The 11,003-nt window shown below is 39.2% G+C and overlaps 1 protein-coding gene across 2 annotated transcripts; it reads left to right on the plus strand.

The window, feature by feature from the left end:
* The first annotated feature begins 6,250 nt into the window (after positions 1-6,250).
* On the plus strand, positions 6,251-8,948 carry LOC131693383 (E3 ubiquitin-protein ligase MARCHF3-like). 2 transcript variants are annotated; one of them, XM_058981152.1, is made up of 6 exons: positions 6,251-6,466; positions 7,031-7,165; positions 7,742-7,805; positions 8,062-8,211; positions 8,546-8,607; positions 8,736-8,948. In XM_058981152.1, the coding sequence occupies exons 1-6, from the start codon at positions 6,333-6,335 to the stop codon at positions 8,818-8,820; spliced, it is 630 nt and encodes a 209-aa protein (XP_058837135.1). In that variant the 5' UTR covers positions 6,251-6,332; the 3' UTR covers positions 8,821-8,948. The 2 variants fall into 2 exon arrangements, with proteins under 2 accessions (XP_058837135.1, XP_058837136.1); XM_058981153.1 differs by having other exon boundaries at positions 8,143-8,211.
* The last annotated feature ends 2,055 nt before the right edge of the window (positions 8,949-11,003 follow it).

Below are 11,003 nucleotides of genomic sequence, written 5' to 3' on the forward strand. Positions count from 1 at the left end.
AACAATTAAAACAGAGCATGCTGCACCCCCGGAGGGATGCTGAACGATCTGCAGGTGCTACTATAGCAGGAATGAAACTTCCAAACCCCGGAGGGATTGAGAATTTTTATTTGAGTAGTGAGCGGAGGGGATATTGCGATAACAGAACGACAACACTCCCGAAGAGATATTGTCATTCAAATACGGCTCAAACTATAGCTATTTACCACATTGAGTTAAATATTCTGTACATAAGTTCATCTATGTATGGAGAACCGAAAATCCGGATACGTAATTGCATTACTACAGGGCAGTTGCATATCAAATGATATTATGATCTTCCGTAATCGGATTCACAAAGATCACAAAAATAATACTCAGCGCGCTGAATAGTAGCCATGTGATAATTGAGTTTGCAATATCCAGTCAGTACTCTGACTAGAATACTACAGTTGTACTTGGAAAAATGCAGCAAATTCTTTGACATTTTCGGACTCAGATCCGACAGAAAAGTTTGAACGAAAGTTTGCAAGCTACGCCAATGTTCGGATGCAGCCCAAGAGCGAATCTTGTGCTTTATCCAACTTATCGACAGTGGTAGAACTGGTTCTGGACCAACGAAGTCAGTCGCAGCACCAGCTCTAGCTAGTAATACCGGAATGACCAGGTACCCACAGAAGGTAGATAGCATTTGAAAGGCTAAGTTCTTCGATTTGAGTTCGACATGCGATTACTAATTTCGATCTCGAATCTGCCGAACTAAGTGCTTTCAGGGAAGCCTGACTGCCAGAGCAAAAATAGATTCCTTTACCGCAAATTCCCTGTTGAAGTGCCGATTGTACGCCACACAGAATCGCAAAGATTTCTGTTTGGAATACGGTACAGTATCTACCAAGCGAATGAGATTGTTTTAATCAATGTCATTTCATGACAATAGACACCAGCACCGGCTCGGCCCTCCAACAAAGAACCGTCCGTATAACAAACTACGTATTCTTCAAGTTGTCGCTCCATCCAATCAAACAGCCATTCCTCGCGAAGAAGAATTCTCACTGGGAGCAAGTGTATATTCATCCCAAGTAACCATTTGGGGCCACAGTTATGTGTAGCTAATGGCACGATCTATTGGGTTACTGTTCCAGAGCTCAGTAACCTTACGAAAGTTCTTCTTGTTTCTGAAACACATGTAGTGGCTTTATGTTCAAGAGTGCCTCCAGAGAAGCAGTAGGTGTTGTCGAGAACGCACCAGTCATCGCCATCAAGACGATCCTCTGAAAATGGTTCAGCTTTGATTGGATTGTCATGACTTCTCTCTTCTGCCACCAAACAAGGCACCCGTATGCCAGTATTGGTCTAACAAATGTTGTGTAGATCCACTGAATGTACTTGGGTTTGAGTCCCCAAGATTTGCCGAAAGCCCGTCTACATTGGCCGAAAGCCATGCAAGCTTTCTTGATCCTGAAATCGATGTGAGCTGTCCAAATAAGTTTTGAGTCAAGATTTACCCCAACGTACTTAACTTGATCTGCGAATAATATTTCAGCGTCAAAAAACTGCAATGGATGAGCTCCGTTGCGTGAAAAGCACCATTGATGTTTTATTTGGATTAACTGATAGTCCAACATGCAGACACCATTGCTCAACAACACATAAGGCTTGTTGTATCAAATCAAAAAGTGTGTTAATGCAAATACCGGTGATCATTATATGATAATCATCGGCGAAACCATACGTCGGAAACCCAAGATCATTAAGTTTCCTCAACAAGTCAACGGCGACAAGGTTCCATAGAAGCAGCGACAGCACACCACCCTGAGGACATCCGCACACACTCAGTTTCCTTATCTCTACTTGTCCTAACGATGAGCACAGATGTCGGTTGCTAAGCATTGCGTGTATCCAGTTCTTGATATATGAAGGTACTCCATGACCTCGCGCTGCTTCCAAAATGAATTCGAAAGACACGTTGTCAAAAGCACCTTCAATGTCACTCCTAAACTTGATTGCTTTTGTAAAAAAGCTTTTTCAATGTTGTGGACAACATTGTGTAACATGGTGGTAGTAGACTTCCTCCGCTGATATGCATGTTGCTTCGCATGCAGCGGGATCTCGCCCAAAACTAACATTCCGAATGTAGTGGTCCGTTAAACGTTCCACTGATTTGTGAAGAAAAGATGATCAAAATGATCGGTCTGAAGCTCTTTGCCTCCTCATAAATGACGCGGCCACCTTTGGGATGAATTTTACAACTATTTCCCGCCATGCCAATGGCATGTATCCTGTTGCAAGACTACAAGTAACAACCTTCTTCAAAATATGCTTGAAGTGTTCATGTAGAACTGAAGTGATTCCATCTTTTCCCGGAGACTTATACGGAGCAAAACTTTCAATCGCCCATTTGATCTATTCGCTTGTCACAATTCTACGAGCAAATGCCCAAGAATCAGAACCACCTGAAAAATTACTCTGAAGCAGTCGTCAGTGACGGCTCCGCACAGCCTTGAAAGTGTTTGTGTCAAAAAGAGAGTCGAGTACTACATCTTCATCAGACATGTGTTAACCATTACCAGTTCTAATCGGACTGACATAAAAGTGGTTCGAAAGTAACTTATTTAATCTACCAGTCTCGTTGAGACTTGAGACATGTGTACAGAGGCTTTTCCAATCACTTCGCTCAGAGGATCGAAGGGCATTTCTGTATGCTTTGCGAGCAGGCTTAAATGCCTCCGACCCGTCACTGGGTCTGCGATTCTAAGCTCTTCTACATAACTTTTTGAGTCGAACAAGTTCGGTGCTCCACCAAGGTGTTCCTCTAGAAGAACGCATAACTCGAAGCAGACGAGCCTCTGGGTATGCTGCTACTATGAGTGAGCTTGATTTATCCACGACCTCATCCAAGTCACTTGGAGATTCAATCGTCGGAAGATACTCATGAAACCTAGTCGCCAAGCCCTCTTCGTAGAGGTCCCAGTTCGTAGATTTCGGATTACGATATGTGACGAGATCTAGCGAGACGTTTAAATGATCAAAGACGATGTACTTATGATCAGATAACGACGGTTTGAGCTCGTTTTGTGCGAGCTAATATGTCAACTCATGCGTAATACCGTCAGATCAGAGAGTTACATCTAACATCTCTTCTCTGGCAGCTCATGCAATTGTTGGGAGGTTTCCTCCCTAGTAACAATTGAGGTTTTATGGTAGTTTTATAGCCACTCATCAAACTTAGATTGCACTTGTAGCATGCTATAAAACTTCAATTGTTACTTGGGCTGCGTTAAGAATGTGCAGATTTGTACTACTTAAGAATTCCATCAATTCAGTGCCTCTAAAACTTCACTGCTTCACAAGGATTAAGATGGTATATTAGTACATTAATAGTAATTAGTAGTCGAGTAGATATGTCCATACAAAGTTTGATAAAAAATTACATCATTTAATGCAAATTTATTAATCACGTAATATTTTCTGCAAGGAAATGATTTTTCACTCCAAACTTTTAAAATTACCTTAAGGGATCGAAACAAGTATAAAAATATTTTTGAAAAAAATTTAAGAATCGAATAGAAGACGCCATTGCCGAAAATAGAATTTTGCGCTTGGTCAAGTCTCCCCATGTTCCCCTACTATTCGCAGATATACATGCACAAGGCATTTCACGTGGATTTGTCATGCCATTTTTGTTTAAAACTTAAGGGGTTAAGTAGGTTTCCAACATAGAAGTTTCCTTTAAAAAAAGATGGGTCGGTAATGTCTAGGACATAACCGGAGTGTCGTGACTACTCGTTTGACTTGTAATTCAAATCGAATGATAATCGATGAAATATGTGGGGATGTTTCAAGTTATTCTTTATAATAATTATGGTGGTTTGAAAAGAACCTTTGTTGTTGGCGTCTGCGTTGATAGGGGATGCGCTGGATTCATGAAGTGAACAAATTTCATATTTTCTTGCTTTGAAATATCAATGTTAAAATCTCTCGAAACAACCATCGGAATCTTTTTTCTAGCGTATAGATTTCTATACGAATCATGCTTACCGAAAAACTAGGGGCGGGTAATGTCCGGGACATAACCGCGATGATCATATTCTTAACCCATTATAACCCAGGGGTTTCAAAAAGTGAGCCAAATGCAGTGATATCTTCAATTCCACCAAAAAATGTATCAAAGATTATGGGAAAAATAAAATCACCGTTTAAAATGGTTTTGAGAATGAAAATATCTGGTGCAAAAAATTTCGTACGCTTAAATAAAAACAACAAATTTTAAGTTATTTGACACATTTCTTCGGATTTTCTGATAGACAATACTTCTTTTACACCTGTAGGAACGTTTTGTCACATAATGGAATTATTAGCACGAATTCCTACAATAAAATTCAATTAAATGTATTCCTTACTTTTCAGATTATTCAAAACACTATTTTTCCGTTGATAATAAATGTCCTACATATTCCAAAATTTAATACAACATTGGTACGAATATTTTCGACAAAATGCCGAAGAAATTGATTAAATCCATTCAGTACAACAAAAGATATAAGCGTTCAAAATCTTACATCATTTTACTTCCGAAATTTTGAAAAGGGGCCCCTATATTGAAAGGTAAGTCGTTAGTCATGATAATACGGTTCTTGAACCAAAGCTATGGAAGCTTTTCCTTCTTGTGCAAGGCCGGATAGATTCATAGTTGCTGTACGTTTATACTGAAGATTAATTTGTGCTACTCTAACCATACTTGATTGCAGCACTGCACCTTTCATCATCAGCACTTCTACAGCAACTAGAAGATATCGAACGCGTTGGCTTATGATCGCCTATAGCGAACCCCGAAATGGGTATTAGAGACACGACCATCATTTGATCCTACGGTTTGCGAAGAAACAAACGTCTACTGTGTCAGTGATCTGCGTAACACAGCAAGGATAAGACTCACGACACTCCATGCGCGACTGACATATTTTAGTCCTGCTATCCATTCAGTCCTCGGCACGGAGAAACACCTTGACTTGACGACTCTTGTTTGCAGTCGCCTCTTACGACATGGGAGCAGGAACCCAGTGGATCAATTCTTGGTTGAAATACTTGAACCCGTCGAATGCCACACGGTCTCTAGGCTGTTTTAATCCAGAGAAAGATAATAGACTGTTATCAACCTCCTAATAGACCACAGTTCTGCGAGTAGTAGTAATGGGACACCTAATCTTTCGACGTCAATAGAAAGCACGGAGACGTGAACTTCCACCTGACCGGTCCGGCCACGGCACCTTACCGGTTGATCCTTAGCCAGATTGATTACTAGGGTGGGGCAAAAAGATCGTCAAAATTTGGGGTCGATTGGTTTTGACCCGGCGTAGCGCATTGCGCTTGAAATTTGTATGGAAATTAGTATGAGAAAACCTACTTTTTTGCATTTTCAATTCTACAGACTACAATTCTTCCTTCAGTATGTCAACAATTAGAATTAGTAATCCAGGATATACAGAACAATTCTGCCGAAGGATATATGGTTTTAGAATGTTTCTAAAACAAGGTAAAAGCTGGTCAAATCTAAAATATATGATATTATTTTAGTGTTGGTGCGGGTGTACCAACGAAATATCATTGCTACACCCGCAGTGTTGGCAAAAAAAAATATTTTTGGCATTTAATTCGATCTAACGAACTTTGAACAGCTATAACTTGTTTTAGATACATTTTAACACCATATATGTTTCGGCAAGGTTGTTCAGCATATCCTGGACTACACTTCTATCTAATTGTTGCTACCACAATAGATCTAAATACTGGTCGCAGTGGTTCGTCTCCAACAAAAAAAATCTAATTGTTAACATACTGTAGGAAGAATTGTAGTCTATAGAATTGAAAATGCAAAATAGTAGGTTTTCCCATACTAAATTCCATACAAATTTCAAACGCAATGCGCTAGGCCGGGTCAAAACCAATTGACCCCAAATTTTGCACAGTTATTTGGGACCCCAAATGGACCCAAAAAAGTGCTGTGCTCGGTTGATGTGGTTATGATTACCTTTTTCCATATAACAATGCCCCACCCTACTGATTACCCCTCAGTTTGAATGAGTTTAGCACCGACTTCACCGGTATAGTGTACTGTTAAAAACGAAAATGTTATTAATTTTTGGCTACGCCACTCAAAATGTAGGTTTTCGGATCTACCAAAAATTCACCGTGTCGAATAAATGCATTGAATAAACAAGCACCACTGCCGCTGGTCGAAGTAGGCCAGCTGTTATTGACGTTCTGATCTGCAATTGCTAAATCCTAAATCTGTTTACTTTTTTATCCAATCAATTTAATTTGCTCTGGCGACAGTTCCCGATAGTGATGACATTATGACTCAGTCAACAGTAACGGTTCCTCAAGATGAAGATGAAGACGTATCTAGCCACGGTACCCCTCAGAGGCAAACCAGCAGCCTCGAGTCTATCGCTTGTCGCATCTGTCAAAGTGCAACGGAGAAATCCCGGTAGGTGCATTTCCTTGCTAATGAAGAACACTAACGAGGTGAAAGCTCGTAGCAACAACCGAGCCGTTAAGTGCGCTTTTCGCTGGGAATTCAATTTGCAACGCGAACAAATCTTGTAATTAAATCCGACAGGAAATATTTTCAGTTTCTGAACTGGGAAATAGTTTTACTAATTGGTTTGAGTTTAGTTTTATTCGACTGCTTGCCTAGTAAATACAATCCCAACCAAATTCAAATATTTAATTCACACTCGCATAGCCTGGTTTGCCAATTGCTTCCCATTCGCAATTCCTCCCACACATGCTACCTCATCTATCACAAACAACAGAATTAAAGATAAGCCACAAATCCTGCTCTGTAATTCTGTGCCGCAGAAATTCTATTTTCTCCTTTTGTGAAGGAAGACGGATGATGGCACCGTTGGAGCAGAAAGCGCAACCGCATCCAAACGGACATCCGGGTTTCTTCTCTTAACTCTACGGTTCAACATCCAGCCAGTGTCTTGTTTACAGCCAGTCAACAACAACAAACGTAAAATGGTTTACTGCTATTTTTTAATTACAGTTTAATCTCGCCATGTCTGTGCAAAGGAACGCTACGCTACGTGCACCGTGATTGCCTCGAGCACTGGCTCAGCCGATCCGGGCTAACACACTGTGAGCTGTGTTTACACAGGTACCAAACGTACACGGCATTAAGGTAGGCATTTGGTTCTCATTATTCTGCCGAGCGTATCCGGTCTCGCTCGGAGGCAATTAAAGATCCCCCTTCCATCTTCGATCCGGCGCCATAACCGGTGCAGTGTTGGCAAAAGGTAGATGGTTAACGGGTGCACTCATTGCACGGTGTTATCTTTACTTTCTTTAGCTGTAGGCGTTGTTTAGTCTGTTCGTTCATCGAGTTCGTTCGATGGAGACGCGAGGTTATTGACAGTCTGCAATGCACAATGCGGCAGCATTTTTCAATTTTTATGTTAGACGCAAGTACCGAAGAATATAACCGTCACATTATTCTAGACTTAAAGTTTAAACAAAAGACAATTTTGGTCGTCATAAGACTATTATTAACTATGGTAATATCCTCTAAAGCAATCAAAAAATTCATAATGCACTTAAAACAATGAACAATACCCTAATCTGCCAACACTGCTCCAACGATAGCAAACGCCAGTAAGATGAGCTATTAAACGGGCCACTTGCGTCTCCCTTGTAGTTCTACTAAACTGCACTCAAAGCCCATGCTCATTTTCATTCAAACAGTTTTCATTCTTCCCAGATACAGCTGCATCGAATCTTTGTGCATTTGGTATCGTCACCCGAACAATCGTGGTTTGCTGCTGGTAAGGTCTATATGTATGATTGCGTTCACATGCTTACATACACGAACACACACACGCACTCACAAACCCCTCATCAAGGTCCAGCTAAATTAACCTTTAATCTAGGTTTTCCCCACGACCCACCGAGCTCTTTTCGAGCGAACCGTTGTTGCTTCTGCCAGAGGATTTCCGGCCCGGTAGTTAGCCGAGAACGGTTCGCTCGAAGGGGTGCAACTGCGTTTGTTAGCGGTCGGCTCTTTTGCTTTCCCTTCCACAGTCGGATACACTGATTTATGTCGTCCTGTCATTCATTTGCTTCACCCTGACAATGATCTGCATTCTGGTGCTACGCTTTCAGAGCAGTCGCGGCAACACGCTCCAGGAGACACTCGCCTCAACCGCCATTGTTTGCTTTCTACTGCTGGTGGTTCGTATTTAAAATCTAGTGGCTATATAAGTATCATCTAGTATCTTGGTACGGACGAGTTCTTTTGAGCGCCTGTCCGGATTCGTGACTGTCCGACGAACGGTGTTCAAGTTTGAAACGTTTCGGGAAAAATCGTATTTTCTGAGCATCAAAGATTTTATTGACGAAACAAAATAGAAAAAAATTAGTATAAGTTTTCCAATCACCTGCCAATTTGAACACCGTTTAAGATAATCGTTTTAATTTCCCCGAAACGGTCCGCATCAAACAACTTTTCCGGCCCATCTCCTGCGCTGTATCTATCGTGAGATCTAATTTTGCACATCCGTTCCAGCTAATTGTGTACCTGACCAACATCGTAGTTTTGGCTAAGGATCACATCATTCCGTGGTACAGGTAAGCGCTTTGATATCGGTCAACAATGTTTGGATAGCCATTCCCTCCGGTGGTAATCCCCGCTGGGCCGAAAAGTGCAATGGATTGCTGAAAAGCCACAATACATTGTACTCTCTTCTACTTGCCAGATGGTGGAGATCGTCCCGAAGGATTCGCCTGTCCGAGCTATCCGTGATAGAGATACCAGCTGGCAACTCCTCGCATGTGGTGTAATCGGTTGAAGCACATGTGGAACATTTCACCGGGCAAATCGTGTGCCAAAAATATCTGTACGTTTCATCATAACCGACTGTGTGGATAGCAGGATCAACGGAATCACATAACTGATTTATCGTTCTGTATTTTGGATAACCATTTCTGTATTAAAAATTATTGAATTATCAAATGATTTTGCTTTTTCTAGAGACAGTTTCCTCGGTTCTAAAAATCTACCATTACAAACGGTTGCAGAAATTTGTTCTACAAAAACTACGGTAGTCAAATGCAGCGGGATTTTTACAAATATTTTGTTTAAAAGACACATTTAAGTACTTATTTTTTTTAGACCGCTCGTTTTATATAGCAATTAGTTGAAAAACATTCTCCGCATAATAGCTTTTTTCGTGGTCAATAGTCGATTCAAGCGTTCTACGTATTTTCTATTTAAACAACACAGGTAGATTATGCAGCTAAATTTGCTGCATATCATAGAATCAACAAACATTAAACGCTGCATATACTAAATATTCACCCAAAAATTCTGCCTTGAAATTTGTATTTAATTATATTGTTTAGTTTACATAACATCTCTAATTCAATATACTGGGTGCTCAACCACCAGTGGAGACTTTTCATCTCTATTGCTTACATGACTCGATTAATTATTATTAAGATATAATATGCTTTCGCAGTAGTGATTTTTGCAGTAGGAAATTTTAAGCCTACTTGTCACGTGAATAAGGAGCTAAACAAATCTTAAAAACTAACTTGTAACCTAAAAAGAAAGCTATTCGTTGTAATTGATGATTGCAACGATTTTTGTCATTCGTTCGTTGACTCTCGGACCGATAGGTCGACCTCTCCAGTACGTGCAATGTAACGTTATAAAGAATAGTGCTAATTCGCTGTCAAAGTTATTTTGCGCACTCTCCGCTTCCTCAAGGTTTCAGCAATTCTTTCCTTCTTTAGAGTTTTGCGCGTTTACCGTTATTCGGCCAGTAGAGCAGTGAAGCAGCTGTGTTTCTTCCTAGTAAGCATTCTGGTTACGGTATATATGGTCAAGGCTCCGAAAATGGCGACCACAGGCGAAATTTTTTTATTAAATTTTGCGTCAAACTGTTTTTTTCTCGTATGTATATAACTTCTAATATTAAAAAAAATGAATTATGAGCCCAGAAAAAAAATCCATGTCTATAATTTATAAAAGTTTGTTGATGTTTCTTGCACGACCTGAAAATGGCTTAAAGACCGTAAGGAGATTAAAAGTTAAACAAAATCCATATTTTCAACTTTTTGTCAAGAATCACATTTTTATATGGTAGTCTAATTTAAATTTGATGATATTGCTTGAAAATTTGAGATGAATATGGATTAATGCTTATTTTTAATTGTGAAGTAATGAAAAACAAATAACTTGTAACGTGACAGATCAAAAATTCGAAAAAGTTTTGTGGACCACACCAACAGTTCGCATACAATGTTTAACCTACATTTTTCTCACTACTTTGAGTCTACTTTTTAAAAATGTATTATGAAAACATTAAAATTTTATTCATTTTTGAGAAAACACAGTTGATCTTATGTAACGTGACAAAAGTTTTCTGAGCAATTACATCAAGTTTGATTCAATTACTTCAAAAATGGTGACCTTCTTCGATTCTGATGGAACTTTTTTACGTTTCATCTATATGGAAGATTAAGTATTTTGCATTGTTAAACAAAGAATTTTTATTCAAGAGAAATATTTAAAAAGGGCGTATCAGATAATGAATATACTACTTTCAAAATATATTGTACGAAAATCGACATTTGTGCAGCAAAACTATATAATAGCGAGTTCTAGGGAATTAATTCTTCTCTGTGAATATTTTCTGCTGAAATTTTTCAAAAAGAAAAGACAAAAAAGTTAAAAAATACAATTACAAAGAACAACGATTTTTTTTAAACGCAAGCTTACCAATAGAAGAAAAGTGCTTACATGATTAAGAAGTTATTAGTAAGAATGCATTTTTCACAATGACTTTGACTATGCTTCTAAATTTCCTAATATTTTCTTGTCATAAATATAATTTTCTTATGCACTATTAATATTAAATATGATTTCGAAACAAAATGCTCTTAAGTCAAATTTTCTAATATATGTTGTTTTTTTTCGCAAAACAACATTTAGTAGTGAAAATGCTCCCTTTTAATAAGTT

This window comes from Topomyia yanbarensis, chromosome 3 (assembly GCF_030247195.1).
Source record: "Topomyia yanbarensis strain Yona2022 chromosome 3, ASM3024719v1, whole genome shotgun sequence".
Taxonomy (NCBI): domain Eukaryota; kingdom Metazoa; phylum Arthropoda; class Insecta; order Diptera; family Culicidae; genus Topomyia; species Topomyia yanbarensis.

Bases quoted from the DNA above. Each gene is read 5' to 3' on its own strand.
- LOC131693383 (XM_058981152.1), top strand. From the start codon at position 6,333: ATGACTCAGTCAACAGTAACGGTTCCTCAAGATGAAGATGAAGACGTA. The intron at 6,467-7,030 runs GTAGGTGCATTT...TTTTAATTACAG, and splicing joins AGTGCAACGGAGAAATCCCG to TTTAATCTCGCCATGTCTGT. The intron at 7,166-7,741 runs GTAGGCATTTGG...CATTCTTCCCAG, and splicing joins CAAACGTACACGGCATTAAG to ATACAGCTGCATCGAATCTT.